Source organism: Castor canadensis, chromosome 2 (assembly GCF_047511655.1).
Source record: "Castor canadensis chromosome 2, mCasCan1.hap1v2, whole genome shotgun sequence".
In the NCBI taxonomy this organism is placed as follows: domain Eukaryota; kingdom Metazoa; phylum Chordata; class Mammalia; order Rodentia; family Castoridae; genus Castor; species Castor canadensis.
The window spans coordinates 131,462,948-131,484,703 of record NC_133387.1 but is presented as its reverse complement, the minus strand read 5'-3'; the positions used below and the strand labels follow the sequence as shown (position 1 = coordinate 131,484,703).

Below are 21,756 nucleotides of genomic sequence, written 5' to 3'. Positions count from 1 at the left end.
CCCCGAGTCCCCTGATGGGAACTAGGTGCTGGGTTTCCCTAGTCATAAGCCAGTGCCCTGTCTGAAGGCCCTGTATGAAGCCTTCATAGACCTAGAACGGGCTCGGCAACATGAGGCCCACCCGCAGGGCAGCTGGGGAGCGGGGCTGACACATCTGTTCACTACATGGCAGGAGGAATCCCATGAGGCCTGGTTTCCAGGAAGGATAGCTGTTCACTCAGTCTGGAGACCTCAGCTCCAGGAGTGGGGTGCTCTTTGAGAAGATTCCTCCCCTTCCTCTCTTCCAGGCTGTCCTACATTGTCCTGAGGTTAGCCTGGGCCAATGCCCCTCCTCCTGATAAAACCATCCATCTCTCTCTATCCACGGGGTTAACCTCCAAGGGCCTAGCGGCATGAGTTGAGGGACCCAGCTTTGCCAATCCCTTGGGGTCCTCAGGCAGGAGGAAGGTAGATAGAATCTAGCTGCAGAGGCCATGAGTTTCTATAGGCCTCTAGACTTTCACTGTTACCTCAGCCTCAGATTCCTGTCATGCATAATGAGAGAAAGATGGTAGAATGACTCACGCCTGTAATCCTAGCTTCTCAGGAGTCAGAGATCAGGAGGATTGAGGTTCAAAGCCAGCCCGGCCCAATAGTTCTTGAGACCCTATCTTGAAAAAGAGACCTTCACAAAAAGGGATGGTGGAGTTCAAACTCCAGTATCACAAAAAAAAAAAAAAAAAAAAAAGAGAAAGGAAAAGAAAGATGGAAAGATGGAATGATGGATTAATGAGCACCAGAATTCAGGGGTCCTGAGGCCCAGTAGTTCCAAACAGGGTGAGCATAGTCGCTGAAGAGACAAGGAGAAAACTCCCTTCCCCCACCCTGTGCATCCCCCCATATCCCACCCCCCACTCCCACCACATAGAGCAACTGAGCTCAGTATGGTATGCACAGAGCAGAATTCAGAAGACAAGATTATGGCTTGCTACTGAACCAACCCTTCTGGTCTGTCCACTTCAGATCCCAGAAAGAGAACCCCAGCCCTGTCTGGGGCCCAGTTGAGTGTTTGGGAAAAGCTCGTGGGTCATCTGCCTGGCTGCTGGACAGGTACCCTGGGCCTCAGCAGAGGAAAATTGCCACATGCACACCTCAAGCCACTCTCTTCCTGATTTCTCAGGTTCTGATCTATAATTGGCTTCCTGGGAAATAGGACTGTCCCCCATACCAAAGCGGGCATTGGGAGCTAAATTAGCCTGACAATCCCAAACGGGCCTTCAGACCTGGATGAGCCACTCAGCAGGAGGGAGCACTGCAGGCGATGGCACCCTTCCCAGATACACAGGGCACATGCTGACCTACCCTGGGAGGGACCTGGGAACAGAAAGAGCCCCACACTAAGGTCACTCATTTTAGAGACATGATGGACTCACTAACTTCTCACTGCAACAACTTTGTAGCCCTGCTCTCAATGGCCTCCAAAGTTCCATCCAAATAGCTTTTGCTGGCACTTCAGCTCTCTGGCTATCATTTCTACTGGCAGAACGAACAGCCGGAAGCCTCCTTGCATGGAAACCTTCATGTCCTTTCTTCTCCCTCCTGAGCCAGTAACAGCTGCCCCAGGTCTGAGGCTGGGGTAGGCTTGTGACTGTGGAACCCTTGCCATAGAGCCCGAGGTCTGACTTGCATGGAGAACAGGTGAGGGAGTGGAAGGCCTGTGTCTGACCAGGTGTGGGCCAAAGGTTGGGACATGATGCCAGCTGCCCAAGCGCCCTATCCCAACTCTGGGCAGAAAACTGAAATGCATGAAAGTCTCAGACCCTGGGCTATGTGGCCTCCTGGGATCATGGACCATTAGGTCAGTGCTAGAAGGCATGACCTATCTACCTGCTGGTCTGTGCTTATCCCTTCTCTGAGTCTTTCCTTCCCCAGCTCTCTGTTTGCTACAAGGATGGCTGGCCTGCCAAAACATTCCTATGAATGGTGGCCAAGGTAGGTCCTAGGTACAATACTGCCACACACTTACCTGTGGCCACTACAGTAGCCCCTGCCCCCCTTGGCTGGTGAATGGCCTGCCGGCAGCTCCTCCCCTTGCTCTACCCTTCTGCTCTCTAGAGCCCAGGATGCTCTAGAGCCTTGTGATCCTGGCTGCTTCCCTCCCCAGGACTGACACCTCCACCTCTTCCCACCTTTCTGGATCCCAGACACATCTTCCAGCAAGATTTACTCTAAAGTCTTATCTAGCTCAGGCCTGCTGAGAGGGGACCACCCTCCTCCTTCTGGGAACTGACCTCTCATGGTGATTATTCCACATTTAAGTTCCTCCTGGGAGTCAAAAGTATAGACTGGTACACAGACGACCTGAGATAGAGGACCTCCTGCATGACACCCCCACCCTCTGCCCAGTCTCAACTTTTTTCCTTTCTAGATACTCTTCTCGTTGCTCCTTTCTTTGGCTTAAGGCACAACCAGCCTACCATGGACACGTAGATGCTACTGGGACCCACAGAATTTGAGCTGCTGCATTTGTTTCTCAGTGAATGGCCTGTGCTGTGGGACAAGTCTGTCCTTGGGCAAGAGTTAGTTAGCAAGCACAGGCCAGGATGGGGTTCTGTGTTGAGCAGGTTGCAGAGTAGGACAGCAGGCCCAGGTACCTGCAAGGGCAGCAGGTGCAGTGGAGGGAAGAGGACCTGTCCAACCTCCCAGTGTCAGGCCAGATCACCTCTAAGCCCGGAAACTACCCCTGCTTCTCTCCTGCTTCTGCATGGGGGCCTCTTTGATGCTGCTTTTGATGGACAGGCAGCCAAAGAGCACTGGACAGGGAGGCAGGACTCCCAGTTAGCTGTGTGATCTCGGGACCTGCGTTCCCTCTCTGGGCCTGTTTCCCTTTATCAAATGATGAGAGTTGGGCTAAATATTTTCAGGGGACTCCCTTTGGCTTGAATGCAGTACAGCAGTCTAAGAGGACCAGTGCCTTTGGAGGTGTGCCTCCCCATGTTCCTGACACTGCACTCTGAAGGCTGTGGCATCACTGGTCCCCTCGCTCCCTCTACCTGTCCCTTCTTGCACAATTCTTGATGGAGGCTCATTTAAAGCTGCAAGAAAGAACATGGAACTGGAGACCTCCAGGCCAGGAAGCAACCACAGAACCAGTCTTCCCGGTTTTAACTCTGGCTGTTGCCTGCTCCTTCCCCAGACCGGCAGGCAGGCAGGCAGGCAGGAGGTCTTGAGCAAGGTGACTGCTTTGCTGCTATGTGCCCTGGGGAGAGTGGGCTGGGTGCTGCTGCCCAGGGATCAGAGGCCAGAATGAGCACCAACTGACCTAAGCCTTCTGCACTTGCCTCTCTCAGCGCCCAGAGGAGCCCTCCCTTGCACGGGGCAGCCTGAAGTGTGTGTGAAGGACACAGCTCCGCTTCCACCTCTGAAGAGGCCATGTGGCCTCTTGTGTAGCATGAGGGAACCTGTTTCTGGTCTGCCATTTCCCCCAGCATATGAAGGTCTGTTGTGTTCTCTGTCTGCTTTTTTAGGTGAGTAGAACTTGGGGTTCCCTTTTCTAAATTCATAGAACAGACCAGACTTCGCCAGGAGAACCAAAAGTCTCTGAACCTGAGTCTTAATATTTGTCAGGCATCCCTGAGACACTTGCTAGAGTGGACAAGGGGTCCCCTGGTGTCTCCAGCCTGGCCTTCTGCATGAAGCACTCCATGTTTTGTTTTGTTTTGTTTGTTTGAAACAGGGTCTTGCTAGGTAGCCCAGAATGGTCTAGAACTCACTATGTAGTTCACGCTGGCCTCAAACTCATCATCCTCCCACCTTGGCTCCCAGGTGCTGGGATTACAGATGGGTACCACTATGCCTGGATAGTTTTGTGTTTAGATGGGCCTCATTAGTATACAGTTCCTCAAGGAATTGCAGCCACCTTGTGAGAAAAGATTCCAGGTCCAAAGAGGAGTGGCACCAGGGCCATACCTGTCTTCCTGACCCCTTCACCAGGTGCAGTACATTCTAGGTCCTCAAGACCTTGAGCTAGACCCCAGAAAGAACTGTTCACAGCTGTGTGTAACCCCTTAGGGAACTTCAGCAGAGAGTTTGCTTTTGGGAAAAAATGGATCTGACACTGTTGTCCTTTCTAGCTTTATTGGGCATGATCTGTGGCATTCTGAGAGCATTAGCTTCTCTCCGGGGGCGTTTCTTCCACACCCACCGCCTCTGGGAAACCTTCCCCTAAACAGGTGCGGTCTCTTCCTCCTGGCACTGTGCTCCTCCAGTAACCCTAGCAGTTCCCATGGGTTTATTTAATCCTCTCAACCAGCCTAACCTCATTGGTTCTACAATTATCTCTGTGGGACAGGAGAGGAAGTGGGGACCCAGAGACATGAAGTAACTTATCCAAGTCACCAGGAAGAGGCACCGCCTGCCGATTTTCAGCCTGCTGACTCTGCCCTGCTGACCACACATCACCTGCCTCTCACTGCACTGTCGTCCTGTGCACTGCTCTGCTGCTGCACCGGAACACAGAAGTACCTGAACACAAAAGCTGCTTCCACTTCTGCTTTTCTTTCTTTCCTTTTTTTGTGGTACTGGGGCTTGAATTCAGGGCTTCATGCTTGCCAGGCAGGTACTCTACCACTTGAGCCACTCTGCCAGCCCTATTTTTGTGTTGGGATTTTTCGAGATAGGATCTTGTGAACTCTTTACCTGGACTAGCATGAGCCACTGGTGCCTGGCTGGTTTTCATTCTTGGCTTACTTCTTTTTTTTTTTTTTTTTTTGGTCTATAAGGTTCTAGGTTAAGAACCATCTTCAGGATTGGCTTCAATGTGTAATGACCTGGACTGGATGAGTCAGGCCTGGCAACCCCAACGATTGTCAGGGGCTCAGAGTGGGCATAAGGATGAAGCCACGCAGTGGCTGACTTGGCTCTGTGGGTTCAGCTTGTTCCTGGTGGGTTGAACCCAAGCTCAGCCTTCCTTTCTGTTCCTCTGTGGCAAGCAAGCTTCCCCAGGGCCAGCACTCTGACCCATTCATCTATCGACACTTTTCTCCAGTCCGTCTTCCAGCCACTGGCAGCAGCAGTAGGCAGTCTCTGTGAACTGTCTGGAAGCCAGTGAGTCAGAACAAAGTACTGCCTAGATCCCACATCTTGCTGGGGGCTGTGACTAGAATGTGTCGCCCAAAGTTCATGGTTGGAAACTTAATCTCCTATGCAACGATGTTTGGTCATGAGAGCTGTCTGCGTAGTGCCTTTGTGAGTGGGTCAATGTCCTATCACAAGAGTTTATGATAAAAGTGAGTTTGGCCCTCTGTTGCTTTCTGTACTCTTGCTCCCTCTTGCCTTTCTGCCTTCTGCCATAGCATGATGCAGCACGGAGGTCCTTGACAGATGTGGGGCCCTTGGATGTAGGACTTCCCAACCTCCTGAACTATGACCCACACCAAGTTCTATTGTCTGTAAGTTACTCAGTCTTGCATATTATGTTATAGTAACACATAACAGACTAAGAAACCAGAAAAAGAAGCACTCCCTATATCTCATGCCTTCCACTTCTCAGCCCGCCATGGGCCCTGAGCCTGAGGTCTGATGTGGGAAGGTGTCTCCTCCAAAGGGACTGCTTCCCAGGACCAGAAAACTGCTCTTGCCTGGACAGGACAGTCAACCTTGGCCTCAGAAGCTTCCATTTCCCTTACTCTGCCCCAAACTGCTGACTGGTCCACTTCTACCATGCAGACACACAGAGATGAACTCTTCTACAAGTCCCCTAGAGGCAGCATAATACTGATGATAAGGTTTGCTGGGGTCGTTCACTCATGGTCTAGAGGCCATCCTCTGGGGAGAGAGAAGGTGCCTCGCACACCTTCTGCACCCAGGACACAGTGCACTGGAGGAGTCTCTGGGCTGCTTGGGTAAGGAATGTATCTTTCAGCCTCTTAGCTTCCTCCCTTCCTGGTCCTGCTCAATACCTGCAGAGGGCTGCTCCCATGGACACAGGCATACATATATAAGACCTCAGTCCCCTTAAAACCCCAGGCGGCCTTTTCCTCTCCTGCTCCTTTGCCTGGCCTCCACCTGTGCTCCCTCCTAGTCCAGCCAGCTACTGTTTTTTCCTGGTGCTCAGCAGTGTCTGCCACTCTCTCCCCAGCTAGGCCACCCTGGCCACTCAGCTCTGAATATCTGGAGGATTCCTAGGCTTAGAGGCAACCTTTTCTGTTTTATTTTGTTGGTGGCACTGGAGTCAGGGCCTTGCATTTGCTAGGTAGGTGGTCTACCACTTGAGCCACGCCTCCTTCCCTTTTTCGCTTTAGGTATTTTTCAGGTATTTTTTTCAGGTAGGGGCTTGAGGTTTTGACCAGGAGTGGCCTTAGAACTCAGTCCTCTTACTTAAATCCTCCTTGTAGCTGGGATGCTATACCATGCTGGCTTATTGATTGAGATAGAGGTCTTGCTAATTTCCCCCCATGCAGGTAGGCCTCAAACTGCGATCCTCCTGTTCTCTACCTCCCAAGTAGCTGGGATTACAGGTGTGAGCCACTGTAGCAGGCCTAGCATTGCCTTTTTTTTTTTTTTTTAAAGGCAAGGAGGCTTGTACTCGGGGCCTTGAGCTTGTTAGGCAGGCACTCTACCACTTGAGCCACTGTGCCCGGCCTTTTGAGAGGAAACAAGAAACACTCCCAAAGCTGGGTCATTTTCCTCATCCTGGATCCAGGTGTGGAGACAGTTTTGGGCTCCTCCTGACCCTTTCCCATGTTCTTTCCCAGAATGGGGGTCATGGTTGTCATCCTTAGGAGCAGTGTATAGAGTGGTCTTCCCCTTGGCTCCAGACCCCATTAGGCCTTTCCTGTGCCTGGCACATCCCAGAAAGCTCACTCAGTCTGTCCTCAGGGTGTGGCAGTACAGTCCCCTCACTCCCACCCTGCCACCACTGCTGGGCTCATGGAGTGTGTACCCACATCAGGTGCTTCTAGAAGGGCTTGATCCCGGTGCCAGCCCTCTCCTGAGGTCCTTGTCACTAGAGTACCCGGAGGTGCCATCCCCGGGCATGGCACAGGGCCCCTGCAGGGAAGCCCCCCTAGAGAAGAGACCCTTTGCTCCTCCTAAAGCCCTCAGTGTGCATGGGATGAGCTCCCATGGGGCCAGGTCCCAGGACCACCAGCTCTGGGGGCCACAAGTCCTGAGTTTGTCCTCTATTCCTAGAACCCAGTTTTCCTCAGAACCAGCTTAGGAGAAGATCCCAAGCAGAAATGCAGACCTCTGATCTTGGAGTGGGATGCCTCAGGAAGAGACAATGCTGCATTAGTCCTGCTGCACTTTCTAGTCAGGAGCTCTCTGGGCCTGATGGAGCCCAGCGGGAGCCTGAGGCCTGTGGGGTGTGATGGCATTCAGACACACGGCCCTCTGACCCCAGTCTGACGCTCAGGTTCAGAGTTAGAGTCTACACCAGGTCAAGCTCAGGGAAAGGGCGTGACTCTGAGCCTGGCACTCGGTGGACAGACGCTCCATAAATATTTGTGGAATGAGCACATGGAACAGGAGAGAGGGGCCTCAGCAGGACATCCTGGTGGCGCTGGAATGGCCCAGCAGAAGCAGAAAGAAAATGCAGAACCAAGGGGAAGCCAGAGGCTGGCCAGCTTGCATTGAGCTACTTCAAAATGCACTGGAGAAGGGGTGGCAGGCCGGGCTGGATGTAGGACTCCTTAGCCCAGGAGCCCATAGATTCTTGGGGAACACAGTTAGCCTCTTTGTCCCAGGTCTGGGATGGCCTTGATGCCTTGGCCTGTCCCCAGATTGGGAAGCCAGAGCCTGCAATGATGGCAGTGAGAACCTTACCTTGGCCGCTCCTTCTGGGCAGCTGGGCCTCACGCTTTCCCACTGCAGGCTGGTGCTTGTCTGGAGCCCAGGAAGAGGCGCTCCCTTCAGGCAAAAAAAAAAAAAAAAAAAGGAAAACCTCAGTGCTTTTCTCGCTCTGCCTCTCCTGGTTGGTGTCGTCCTGCCTCTGTGGGCACAGCCTCCCTCCCTGCGGCAGCTTACTCACCGGTGTGCCCGCAAGGCTGCCAGCTGTGTGGGGGAGGCAGGGGGCCCACGCCCCTCCACCTGACACACATGCCATGTGGAGGCCAGGGGCCCAAGGGTGGCCCCTGGCTGTGCCCCACCAGCACGCTGACCACTGACCCACTGAGCTCCCATGGGTGCAGTAGGTGCTGACCAGTCACAGGGGAGAGTGACAGGATTCTTAGGATTGGGAGAATGCTGTTTTCTTGGGGTTCAGGGCTGTCAGAGGGGGCAACTAAGGCACTGCCCAGCATGTGGTCCCACCCTTGGCCAGACCTCTGATCCACTTCCTACCTTGGCATCTTGCCATGTCTCTGTCCTGTGACCAGAGAGGGTCTGGGCCTGCCCCAACTGGCAGCTTTCCCCAGCCTGCTTAGGTCACATGCATGGTGTCCCTTCTCCCCGTCTAGGCCCGCTCAGCATCCATTAGGATGAATTACTGTCAAACCCTCACCCCCAGTTCCCTGCTGGACCCAGCTGTAGCTGTAGCCCCCAGTGGGGGGAATGGCACACGGTACACATTCACTGACACAACATGGGTCCACGCCCAGCACAGAGCCACCTACCTACCTGCATGGGCCTGCCTAAGCCAATCCGGCTCCGCTCTCCAAATGACACTCTGACCCTAAAAGCCACTCATCTACAGAGACATCCCCGAGAGAGGCCAGTTCAAAGTCAGCCTGGGAGGACTCCAGTCGCCGTGGACTCCCCTTCTCTCCTGACACCTCCAGAGGACACTTGAGTAGTCTGGTCACCATGTCTGCTATTGCACTCTGCCAGCTGCGGTCTCTCCCCAGGCACCTCTGGCCCCCACTGTGCCCTCCATGTCCTCAGGGGGTGGTGGCAGATTCACAGCGAGTCCCATCTTCCTGCAAGCCACCGTAGGGAGGGAAGAGCTGGAAGGGGCGGGACTCAGGTGCAGCTCCAAGTTTTCAGCTCCCGAAATAATCAAATGCAAAGGGGAAGGAAGAACACCTCTGGCGGGTGGGTGACTCAGTGGCGGTGGGCCGGCTTAGTCACCTGGATGGCTGCTGACAGGCTCCGGGCCTCCGGAAGGGAGCGGTGCCCTCCCCCACCTGCGGTGGACAGCCGCGCTGTCCCAGGGAGCGGGCGGTGGAGCCCCAGCGAGTCGAGTCCGAGCTGCCGGCCTGCAGTCGCCGCTCCGCCTGGCCCGGCCTGGCTCTGGCCGATCAGGGCCGGGCAGCCCCGGTCGCAGCCCACCCCTCCTCCACCGTGCACCCCGGCTCGCTTTGGGATTTCTCCATTAAATCCTCAGGCAGCGACCTGCTCCTTTAGGGTGCGAGCTGCTCCAACGTTGCTTGGCAATTTTGATATCGTCGGGGGTTGCCATGGGGAGGAGGGTGATGTCATTGACACAAAAAACCCACTGAATTTACAAATCAGCTGGGGCTGGAGCTATTTATAAAAACAGTTTTCTCTGCCTTCCTTTACTGAGGAGAAGAGAAAGGAAGGACTGCCAGCTGGGCTCAGGGGGAGCCTCTTGTAGTCTACCTCTCTGCACCCCCACCCCAAAGGCAGACCTCCATGGCTCACCCCCAAACCCCCCACATTTGGAGCTGCTGGACTCAGACCTGGCAGGCATCCCACAGCTGGGCTGTGCTCCTGTTCCAACTCTCATCTGGTTTTGTTGTAAAGCTCATAGAGCATGGAGCGAAGGGTGCTGGGCAGGGGGGTGCCCAGTCCTGGGATGGCAGAGACCAAGGCTTTCCACTCCACCAGGCTCCTGATCAGAGTGCTGGGTATGTCTACCTGCCAGCTCCTGGGAGAGCACCAGGTAAAGCCTGGCTTCCACTGTGCCTTCCCTGCCTCCCAGCCTTGTGTCTCCTTCACTGGCTCCTTTTCAAATTCTCCAACTGTGGGTGCCCAAGACCATCCTCAGCCACCTCCCTGCTCATCTCTTCCCTGCCCTCAATCCCCACTCCACTGAAACACCTCCTCTCTGTGGCTTCGACCATAACCTGTCAATGCTCACCAGAACTCACGTTTATCTATGGCAGGTGCCACCTCCGACTGACCTGCTCCCAGGAAGCCCATTGCTGGTGACAGCCAGGTGGAGAGCTGGGAGTTCTTGACAGTCCCTACCCCAGTCCTAGATGTCCAAGGTGACACTAGGGCGTGCATTTTTTCTTTCTTAATTTTTTCCATAGTGAAGCTGTGTGCTATTTGGCTAAAAGTCCAGGTTCTGAGTGTTCACAATGTGAGCTCACATTCAAGCTCCACAATTTATCATCAAATGACTGAGTGACAGTCAGCATGCTATTTAACCAATTGAACTTCAGTTTCCTCATCTATTAACCAGGCCTGACATCACCGCCTCACAATATTGTGGAAGTTAAATGAACAAAGCTCCTGGCAATTGTTCATCCTGAGACCTCAATAAACACGAATTTTCTTCTCTGTTGGCCCATGTCATTTACTGCTTGTTCTGATAGTAGAGATACCCACTAAACTAACTGGTGGCAGGTTAATTTTCCCAGACTATGATTCCAGTGACCTTCTGTACAAAGATCCTAAGCTGCACACAAATGTTTTGAGTGAATTGCAGTGCTGGATATCCTGACATTAAACATTAAAAAAACTTCAATTAATGGACAACATGAAATGTTTCCCTTTAACTGGGTCATCTGTTCCTTTTGGAAAGTTCTGCCTTTTTTTTTTGTATTTCAACATAACTTTGTGAATAAACTTGGTTATAAATAATTTGCTTCTGTTCTGTCTCACTAAGAATTCAGGAAATGCAAATTAGGCTGCAGGGATATACCATTCACCCATCACATGGGGAAAAAATATGGCAGCTAGGAGAGCGAATTGGAATAATCTATCAGGAGAACAGTTTTACAGTCTTGATCAAAATTTCAAATTAATCCAGCAAATGCACTTCTAGGAATCCATGTTAAGAAATAATTGTACATGGGTCTAAACCTATTTGTTACCCCCACCACCCCAAAAAAAGAAAAAACCTGGGAGCTACCAAAATGTCCATTCATTAGGGACTGATTAATACAGGATGGCATGTCTCCGTGAGCATCTGCAGCCTTAGAAAGGATGTGTGGGGAGGATGACCACACATGAGAAAAAGACCGAGTTGTTGAACAGTGTAGTGGCACAATCATGCATTTGTTAAAGTGAAACCTTTTATACAACTTATATGTTAATAACAAATTGCTCATGATGGTTACCCCTGAGATTGAGAATAGTGGAAGGATCTTTTGCTTTTGACTTTTTGTATTTTTGCATTGTTTGAAATTTTCAGTCAACATGTTTTTCTACTTTAAAGAAAAATAAACAATTAAGCCCAGAACCATGGTTTGCACCTGTAATCCTAGCTACTTTGGAGGTAGAGATGGGGAGGATCAGGGTTTGAGGCCAGCCTGGAAAAAAAATTTGTGAGACCTATATCAGCCAATAAAGCTGAGTATGGTGGCACACACCTGTCATCCCAGCCACAGGGAGGTGTAAATAGGAGGGTCGTGGTCCAGGCTGGTCTGGGCAAAAACAAGAGGCCCTATCCAAACAATAACTAAGGAATAACAAAAGAATAATAAAAGGTTGGCAGTGTGGCTCAAGTGGTAGAGCAACTGCCTAGCAAGCATAAGGCCCTGAGTTCAAACCCCAGTACTGCAAAAAAATAAATAAAACAAATAAATAAATTTAAGAGTTAAAAAATACAAAATTAAAAGCCAATATAGAAACCCAAGAGCCATGAGGAGCACTTAAAATGTGTATTTGAACATTTCCCCACAAATTCCATTTTAAGGCTATGTGGGGATGAAAAATACTTTTCTTCCCTCTCATCTTCCAGCTTTCCAGAAATGCCATGTTTTAGAGGACAAAGGAGCTAAGGTGGAAGCTTATGGTATGAAATTTGAAATGATAGTTTATTCAGGCAATCATTACAGCTACTCTCTTTAGGAAATGTATCGTTTCTAAGTTCCTGCCAATTACTGAGAAGCCTCAGAAATTCCTGAAGAAACTGTCAGCAGCCACAATCAAGAAAAACCACGTTCTCCAGATTTCTGCTACAGAATCTAGCTAGGAGATAATGTCAGTGCATGAAAGGAGAGAGAACAAAACAAACCACCTCCCCCAGCTCCGCAGCCATCAGGTTCTCTACACCGGCCTGGGGCATCAAGTCCAGGACCGAAGTCAGAGCAGCCTCAGGTCTCAGAGCATCAGGACCGATGCCAAGCCTCACAGATCCTGCACCTGGAGGGAAGGTACTCCCACTGCTGTCCGCCACCTGCTCTCTGTGCTAGAACCAGGGAGAGCCTGATTGGCGGGCTCAGGTCATGTGCCCACCACTCGCCTCCACAGAGGGGCGGGGCAATCCTGGAGACAGTGCTTCTGGAATCACACATGATATAGGGATGGAAATTACTGCTGAAACCAAAGAGCAGGGAAATGGGTGCCGGAGGCCAGAAACCAGCCAGGGGCCACCATAGCCACCTTTCAAATAATTTTTAATTCCTGAGTATGGTAATTAGTGATTGTTGATTCTTTGATTCCTGTGTCTTCATTGACTTCTGAAGCTTGTATTTTTCTACAACCTGTACTGGAGGGAGGATCTGATGGCCATAGGAATAAGCCCTGCAAAGGCTTGGCTATCTGCTGCAGGGGGCAGGCCTCAGGAGCCCTGTGCCCTCCGTACATAGCAGAGTCACCTCTCTGTTAACCCAGTAGCCAGGGAGCCATCTGAGGAAGAAAGCCTAGCATGGCACTTTGGCAGATGCTGGCATACTGTGTTGAATGAATCAGTGAACACCTATGCTGTGGTCACCCTTACTTAGAACACAGCAGTAAGGGGGTGAAATGGACCCGAGGGCCATCTGCCCTTCTCAGGATGCCAACTGCAGCCACAAGAGACCCAGTGAGTTGGCAAAGCTGCAGAGGAAGTTAGAGGCAGTCAGGACTTGAACTCAGCCTCCTTGCTCCCAGGCCTGGGCCTTCCTCTTAGGGCCAACCCAGGCAGGCCCCTCTAGCAGGAAGCTGTGTGACATGTTGTATAATTCTGTCAAAGGCAGTGAAGGTGGTGTCAACACAGTCATGTCTGCCTTTGAATTTTGGCTCCAGGGATCCACAGCAGTGTGAGTCAGCCAAGCCAGAATGTCCTGGCAATTTCTCAATTACGTCTTTTACTTCACTCTCTTCTGTTTTTGTGAATGAACATATACCTGTAGTCCTCAAAGTAGTTTGCTTTACCTGCACAATTTCAGTGAACCAGGCTTAGCCAGAGCAATTTGTTTACACCTGCATTGTCCCACTGCCTGGTCTTAAAAAATCATTTGGGGATATATTTGGAAAGGTCATGTTAACAACAAAATCCTAAAATCTTTATAACCAATGCTTCCCAAAGAATAAAAATGTTTAGAAACAAAGTCTGAGGTTCTGGTGTGTCAGAAAAATTCCACTTTACTGCCAAAATTTTCTAGAGCTTTAGATTCCTCTCCACCCGTCTTTCCGCAGGTCTTTCTGATGGCTGTGCAGGGCCTGTCTCCACCTGCCTGCCTGTCAGCACCTCTCGCCACAGGGCCAGGAAGAGAGAAGATTCTGCTGGCCTCACCTCCACCAGCCCAAACTGGGGAGACTCCAAAAGAAGGAGTGGCTGGGATTAATGGGCAGGTGTTGCTGCTAGAGGCCAGTGTGTCCCCACCTCCAGAGTGGCTTTACCTGGGAAGGGCCCCTCAGCCCTGGGCCTTCAGGCAGGCTAGGCCCTCCAGAAGGCATTGGCAGCAAAGAAGGATGACCAGATTGACTCCTGGGGTCTTAGATGGAAGGATGTCAGTGGGGAACTCTCGGTTCCCATGTACCCTCTCCCCCAGTCCTGTTCCCCTTCCTCCCATGGGTGGGCACAAGGTGTGGATGGTGGCAGGCCAAGTGCATAAAGTGTGGGCTACGTATGAGGGGGTGTCTGCAGGAACTCTGTCCAGACAGAGGCAAGAGTGAAGAGAGTGCCAGGAGGGACTACCGAGCTGACCACAGACCTGCTGTCTGGTGGCCATGGCCTTGACCAGAAGGCCGGGCCTGGTTGTCTGGTTAAAAGTAAAGAGGGGAAGCTGAGGCCTCTCAGTAGTCCACCTGGCTGCTAATGGGCAGGGAAAGAGGAGGCAAAGGGACAGAGGAGGACATGAAGGAAGACAGGGGCTAGTCCCTGAGAAGCCCACTAACATCCCCAGGGCTCCAGCACACAACACCCCCACTTCTAAGGCAACTGTCGGGGGGAAGGAGCAAGAAGAGAGGGTGACAGGGATGTGGCCAGGAGGGACAAACCCAGAGAAGTGGGTGGCAGATGGGCACCGTTTTCTAAGATCTTCCCTTCTTGCCCCCGGCTGTGGTCACCATGTGCTGGGGGAAACAAGGGAGGGAGAATGGGCTACAATGTCATCAGGGTTAAGAGTGACCCTGACAAGGGACTCTGCTGGCGTCCTGAAGAGTTCTCCTTCAGGAGAAACAGGAGTTTTCAAGTAGGTAAACAGGAAAAGGATTCGTTCTCCCAGGACTGGGTGTGAAAATGAGGCAAGGCAGCAGCAGAGAAAACCCTGCTACGTGAAGTGTGCGACACGTATCAGGAATAGTATGGCTGGGCAATTTCTACCTGTTACTGCCTGAGTCCTCACAACGCCATAAGGTAGGATTATCCCAAGTGGCATGGAAGAGGAGTCTGCAGCTCCATGTCTAAAAAGAACTTGCCCCAAGTCACCTGGGAAGTGGCAAAGGCAAGATGTGGGTGCAAAGCCCTGGCTTGCAATGGTGGCACCTCATGCCGGAGGCAGAGATTTATGGGAGCTTTGACTTTTCTGGGTGACACTGCACAGACAGCTCTTACACAATGTGCTGGGGACAGGGGTTGTGAGCACCACTGAATGGAGCTGCACAGATTTCATCTGTGTGTGACCTTAGGGGCCAGCTCTTGGTCTCCAGCTGCTTAGTGGCTGGCAGCAGGCCTCACAGAGGTCTAGCCTGGGAGCAGTCCCTACAGGATGGGCTGGCCAACCCCTACCAGAGCAAGGAAAAGCAGAGGCTACCCACACTGCCTGGGACGTCACTAGGAACAGAACAAAAATGAAAAGCCTTGTCCTGGTGAAATGGGTGACCATCCAGATGGTGGCTAGGTAGCCTTAGAAGTGAGTGCAGCTGGCTCAAGGGGGCATCGGGGTTGACTCTGAGGAGGTAACCGTAGTGTGAGGAGCTGCTGGGAAGCCAGGCAGAGCAGAGTTGCAGGTAGTGGGGCACCAAGTACTGATCTGCAAGTGCCCTCTTCCCAGTGGGGACGTAAACGGCCTTTGCACCCCAGCCCTGGTCCATCAGAAGAGACTTCCTGGTGGATTCTGGCTTCTGCCATGAGCAGAGCTGCACCTAAATCTGCAAGCACAGGGGATGCCGAGGCAGGAGGAGGCATGTGGAGGGCAGCTTCCATTGTCTCTACTATGGCTGTGGCTAGAAGGCTAGGCACTGGGCTAAGCCTTTGCTGAACCTCAACTCAATCCAATCTAGACAATGGATACCTATTTAGCACCTGCTAGGTGCTCTGTGTACAAGTCCCTGTCCTCAGGACATCTGCTATCTGGGTAGGAGATACATTATTACCCTACTTCAGAGACAGGAAACCAAAGCCCCTTGAGGTTAACTCACTACTCAGGTTCCTAAGAGATAGGGAAGGGTTTTCACCCAGGCAACCTGCTTCAGAGTCCAGGATGCTATTTTGCTACCAAATCCTCCCCTCCACACTACCTATGTAGCAGACACTGCTGGCTGCCCTCTAAATTTCTCTCTCCTTCTTACTTACTTACTTATTTCTTATTTGAATGCATACTTTCTACCTATGTGCTCAGGGAGAGGCCTCCCCAGCCCTGGGGCTGAATCTGGATTAGTTTAAACCAATCTTGGCAACTCCCTTCCCCTTTGAACCAGGGATTGGTTTAGGACTCAAGTAGGTGACAATCTGACTGAGACATGAGGGAAGGCTGTCTGGAAGAGTTTTGGGGAAAAGTTTTTTTAAGCTCCAAGGTGCCCTGAAACTGTTGTCAACTGGGTCCCACAAGAGGACCAGCCTGTGGACAGAGCCAACCTGCTGAGGATGACAACGCAGAAGAGGGAAAGAAACAACCCAAATCCTGCATGAGCTGCTGAGCAACAGGCTCCATGTATGTGAGATAATAGACATTCTTACTTATATATTTTGGATGCTTTTCTGATTTTCGTAGCTCCAAGCTTTCTAATGCAAAGCAGCTACAACCCCTGCCATGCATGGTGGCTTCTGAGAAGCCCCACCCCACACTGCCTCCTCTGCTGAGCGCCTAACACATATTGCCAGCTCCACTCCTTTGGCGATGGCTTCCTTCGAGTTTTTGTTTTCTTTGGCAGGACTGGGACTTGAACTCAGGGCTTCATGCTTGCAAGGCAGCCACTCTACCACTTGAGCACACTTTCAGCCTCTATTCTTGGCTGACTTATTTCCCTCATCTATTCTCTCTGTTTTCACACTGTTGTATTCTATCTAACTAAACTATAACCCCTCCCCGCCCCCCCGAAGGGAGTAAGCTTGCCTTATGTTTCTTTGTGTCCTGTCATCAATGTGTAGCCCAGACTAGAGTTTAATAAATATTTATCGACAAATTTTTTTTTTGCCACATTTCAAGATATCATTTGCTGCCCTGAGGAGATAAATGAACTTGTTTCAACAAAGAGTGAAACAGGAGTTAGCTAGTTGCAGCTAACTCACTTGGGAGGCCTGCGTGAGTGAGTAAGTCACTATCTCAGTTACCTCACTCAATCCAGGCTTACATTCAACAATGGCTCACTCCCCTCCAGCTGTGCCTCTCTCTGGGCTGGGTGCCAGGAGAGGATGACATCAATGCTAGTGTAAGCCTAGGAACTTTCTTTCCTTTGATGGTTCTGGGTTTTGAACTCAGGGCCTCCCGCTTGCTGGGCAGGTTCTCTACCACTTCAGCCACGCCTCCAGCCCTTTTTTTGCTTTCAGTTAGTTTTCAGATTGGGTATATAATTTTGTCCAGGTCAGCCTCAGACTGTGATCCTTCTCCCTGGGATCACAGTTATGAGCTACTGCACCCTGCTAAGCCTAGGAACTTTCCTGCTTGTTCATCTGTGTTAATTCTCACCAGCTCTTGGGGTAGGGAGCATCAGAGAGAAAGCAGAGGCAGACTGCCTGCTGGGGCGGCTGTGGTAACCAGCAGAGCTAGCGTTTGGGCCTAGGTTTTCCAGCTCCTGAATTGAGCTCATAGGACTTCTTATAGTTTCCCCTTTCCTTTTTCCTATTAAGCAAGCGATTACATTTATTCATTGGCTCAGGAAAGGGATATAGCAGAACACAGAAGTAGTTCTAAAAGCCTGAGCTTAAGCAGGAAGAGACAAAATGTCTTGGTTTTAAATGAGGTCGGTAGACCCTGTTCCCCTGGCCAGAATAGCATTTCCTCTGGTAGGAAGAGGAAGAGAAGGGGGGAAGAGGAAGAGAAGGGGGGAAGAGGAGCAGACACAGCTTCAGGTGCCTAGTAGGCAGCAAGACACTGCCTGGTGCATCAGGGGAAATGGGGCCCAGAAGAAAATTCCCGTGCTTGACACCACCACCCAGCTGTGAACCAGGAACCCTCTGACTGAAATGGCCTTGTGGACTAAAAGCCAGGGACCAGATGGACCTTCCTGATACCTCGGTATTTGGTTGATCTTGAGGCTGTTTTTTAGGACAAATATTTGTCTGAATATTACTCCCAAGAGAAACAACTAATTTATCCTTTTACGAACACATTTCTTCCTCCTACCTTTATTATAGTGCAAGTTATTACACTGTACAGCGAATTAAGTCAAAAGACAGTAATGGGGCTGGGGGTAGCCCAGTGGTATAGCACGTACCGAGGATACGTAAGAGTAAGGGCTGAGGGGTCAGTGCCAGGAGGGTGTCGAAGACCTGGGCCAAAAGGCCACAGGCCACCTCCAGCGCCGGGGGATATAGCTGGGAACTGTGGCCCCCAGCCGTCTGCCCACCCGCCTGTCTACACCACAGGAAGAACTCTGTCCCTTGCCCTTGGGGCTGAGAAACCCCAACCTTTCTCCAAGCCAAAGCTTCAGGGTACCAGGTACCAGCCAGATGTCTTCCCACAAAGGATCTGTGTTGGCACAGGGCAATGGGCACTGGCAGTAACAGGGAAACTGACGTGGTGGGACTGGCTAAGCTGGGACCCCTGCTGGAAGACAAGGGCGAGCACCAACCCAACCAAAGCCCCAGGAAGAGGGAAGGTGTGGCATGCCATGCCTTGGAGATGGAGGACGTGGGACTTGTGCATGAGGCTGGGAGGGATGGAGGCTCGCCCCACACCATGTGCTCCCTGACTGGCAGGACAGTGACTTTCTGCTCCTGGCCCTAGACCACCCTGCCCTCCTTTCAGGCTTACATCAAGAACGGGGTCCACACCCACACAGAAGCTGGCAGCATCTGCACACATCTGCTTGGTTTGAGGTTCTTTTTGGAAACCTCGACCATGCTCAGACCACAACTGTACTTCTGACCCCTCCAAAGAAGGGGGTTTGGGAGGATGTTTTTGGGGTGCAGTGCTCTGCTCCAGCTTCTCCTGGAGCATCATCTACTATCATCAAAGTCTCCAGGACATTTCCCAAACTGGACTATTTCCAGACTGCTGTACTGATTATGGGAACTTTGTCCCCAGCTCTATGACTACTTCTACTGCTACCCACAGCCTGGGTTGACCTTCCTACCATGGTCTGTGTCCTGGCATTTCTGCATTCTGTGGTCTTGGTTTGTCACTCTTAAGCACTGGCAGACAAGAGCAGGTGTGTTCTTGGGACTTAGTTTGAGTGGTGTTGGTGCCATCAAGGCACTTAACTATATGACATGGGCCAGATGGGCCATTCTCCCCAGGGCTGTGGTGTACATGGTGGGAGCTGGCCTTTATGCTGCTGGAACCTCCTGCATTTCTTTCCTGGAAAGCTGACCTATGGCTCGGGTCCCATCAGATCATACCGCCTGGTGGTGGCAGCAGCCTTTGTTGAAAGCTTCAGGAATTGCATGGTGGCCTAGGATGTAGCTGTACTGGACACTTCTTTCTGAGCTCCCGCCTGAGGGAGGGAAAGCAACTCACTTGCCAAGTGCTTCTGCTTTTTGTCTTTGTGGTGCTGAGGATCAAACCCAGGGCCTCGATGTACGCTGGGCAAGCACTCCACCAGCCCCAGAAGCGCTTTTAAGTACAAGTTTGCTGAAGTGAGAGGAAGAGTCTGAGCTATCTATTTCCAGAAGAAACCTCTTAGGGAATTCAGTGTCAACCAGCCTTCCTCTCACACTCACAGCACTGGGCGATACACCTTTCTGTACTTTTTCTGTTCCCCTGACTGGTGTGGTGGGGATGGTTAAATCCTCTTCAACAGTCACTCTCCCCAGCAAGACAATCACTGGCCCCTCAGAGACAGTCCTTCGACGCTCATGGTGACATTTTATTCCTTCCCCCATTCGTTTTCCCTTATTCCTATCCTTTCTTTGTAACTTGGCTTATGACAGGCCATCCACTACTGGAGCAAACTTTTCAAAAATAATCATAACTTGGTCCCGTCATTCTAGTGGCTGAATCTGCTCACACAGCAGGAAGAATAAGGCCACCAAGTTTTCCCTAGCCTAGCTGATCCAGAAGTGTGTCCAGGCTTCATATAACTTATGTTTTAATTTTTTCCCCCTGGCATAGTAATAAAAAATTAAGATGAGGTGAGATATCGGATATTTAATCCCAAGCTTTAAGAAGCCTGCTGTCAGTGCTATGCTCCTGATGCAAAGACTGTGATGACAATAAAGAACAGAAGACCCTGCACTCAAAAAAAGAAGACATGGCTAGCAAGTGCAGGGCCAAGTTCAAACTCCAGTACCTCCAAAAAACCAAAACCCAAACCAAGACAGTCAGTAAGCCTCCAATAAATTAGCTGGGCTACAAGGCTACTTGAGGTTCCCACAGAACCTCAGGCCATTAAACACTAAAGCCAAATCAATACAAGTGTCAACACTCTGTAAAGTGGGCACTTGGGTTGTCTTCGTTTTATAGAGGATGACACTGGCTCAGAGAGGATAAGTAACTTATTTATTGATACGCAGCTAGGATTCAAGTTCAAGTGTTCTGTCTTCAAAGGCAGCATTTCTAACCACCATGGCAGTGTCTGGTTTGGCACCATAGGCAAGGAGCCACCTCAATACAGAGGAGGTTCTAAGCAGGCCCTGGGCTTGCAAAGTTGACCTCCTGCAACGTAAGCACTCCACACAAGTCCTAACCTGGGTATAACTCGTTTCTCCTCTGCCTAGGTCGTCTTTCTGCCAGCCTGACCCCTGTATCTGCTGGGACTCTGATTCTCCACACGACATCCATGCTCACCTTGATTATCACTTCCCTGCCCAAGCCCATCTCACCAAGGTGCCATGTTTCACTTTTCTCAGTTTTGTTATTACCCTATTCAAACAAGTAAATGTATACCCATCTTCTTTTCTGTGGATTGCAGGTAGCATTTGTTTTTATGAAATGCCACCTTCCCTTTACTGATTTCAGGATGGAAACAATTGTATGAAATGTGTCACATGACCAGGCCAGTAAAGTTAAACTACTTTCCAATTGCAACAGACATCCATTCATGTTTCCACTCAGTATGAGCTGAGTGAAACATACATAGGAAGCAAGTACTCACTGCAGTGGAATGTACCTGTGGAAAGGGGTTAGGTTAGCCTTGAACTCAAGATCCTCCTGCTTCAGCCTCCTGAGTACTGGGATTGTAGGTGTGTGCCATTACATCTAGCCTAATTTTGAAAGGCATACCTAAGACAATGAAGTGTATCACAACGTAAAGTCAGCAATTACAACAAACTCAAGAAACATACATGAAGTGGTACACTGTGATTCTCGCCATACCTAGATAGAGCCTAGGAGAGACCTTTCCCCCTCACCAACACTATACTGTCACTTCTTTCAGAACTTGTGCCTGTTTTTTCTAGTATTTTAATTTGTTGAGAAATATGCCAGTTTCTGGGAGTACTGTATTCAGAATCAACAGACACAAGTCCCTAGTTCACAAGGGGTTTAAAAACTAAGAGTTTGATTGGATAGCCACGATGTCCCATGCCAAGCCTCGAGGAGCAAGGTCACTGGAAGTAGTATGTCTTATTAGGAAAAAACATACATGTTCACAGAAGTTCAGCTCAAGTCCACTATTGCTTGTTCCTTTCTTAGTGAGACAAAATCAGTTTGTGAAAACTCACGCATGAGCTCGAGTTCAAACCTCAGTGCTGCCAAAAAAAAAAAAGCAGAAAACTCACGTTTTTATATGGAGGTCATTGTTTTTGAAAAAGTTGGATTTTATGTAATTTAGTCAGCTGTTCATAGACATACAAAGGTGCAATAGAAAGGCAGCAATTTAGAAAGCACATCTCTAACAGAATATTATAACACATTTGAACATAAATGAACTCTTAGCATACTAAATACATGTTTAGATGTTATCTTTAACTCTTAATTCTAAGTCAAACTTATTTTGATTAATTTCCCAGTTTTATTTATTTATTTATCTGTGGTACTCGGGCTTGAACTCAGGGCCTACAGCTTGCACCATTTCACCAGCCCTTTTTTGTGATGGGTTTTTTCAAGATAGGGTCTTAAAATGGAACAGTTCATGTTACCATTCCAGTTTTAGTGTATATGTTGCTGAAGCAAGCACCCT

The 21,756-nt window shown here is 50.4% G+C and overlaps 1 protein-coding gene and 1 pseudogene across 3 annotated transcripts in view; one reads left to right on the top strand and one right to left on the bottom strand.

Annotated features, from left to right (window-relative positions):
- The window catches only part of Pak6 (p21 (RAC1) activated kinase 6), a 31,800-nt gene extending 22,450 nt beyond the window's left edge, over window positions 1-9,350 (bottom strand). The window contains exons 1-2 of one of the 3 annotated variants that reach the window (XM_074065658.1): window positions 8,596-9,350; window positions 7,804-7,887 (exon numbers count right to left, since the gene is read on the bottom strand). Coding sequence is in view for 1 of the 3 variants with exons in the window: in XM_074065655.1 (XP_073921756.1) it covers window positions 7,804-7,887; window positions 8,320-8,335 (100 nt within the window). In the remaining 2 variants the exon portion in view is untranslated. Of the gene's footprint in view, window positions 1-7,803; window positions 7,888-8,319; window positions 8,541-8,595 lie in introns of those variants that run through there. The other 2 variants (XM_074065656.1, XM_074065655.1) reach the window with 2 other exon arrangements.
- An 8,795-nt stretch (window positions 9,351-18,145) lies between these two features.
- LOC109693518 (adiponectin receptor protein 1 pseudogene) lies at window positions 18,146-19,007 on the top strand (annotated as a pseudogene).
- Window positions 19,008-21,756: the final 2,749 nt, after the last annotated feature.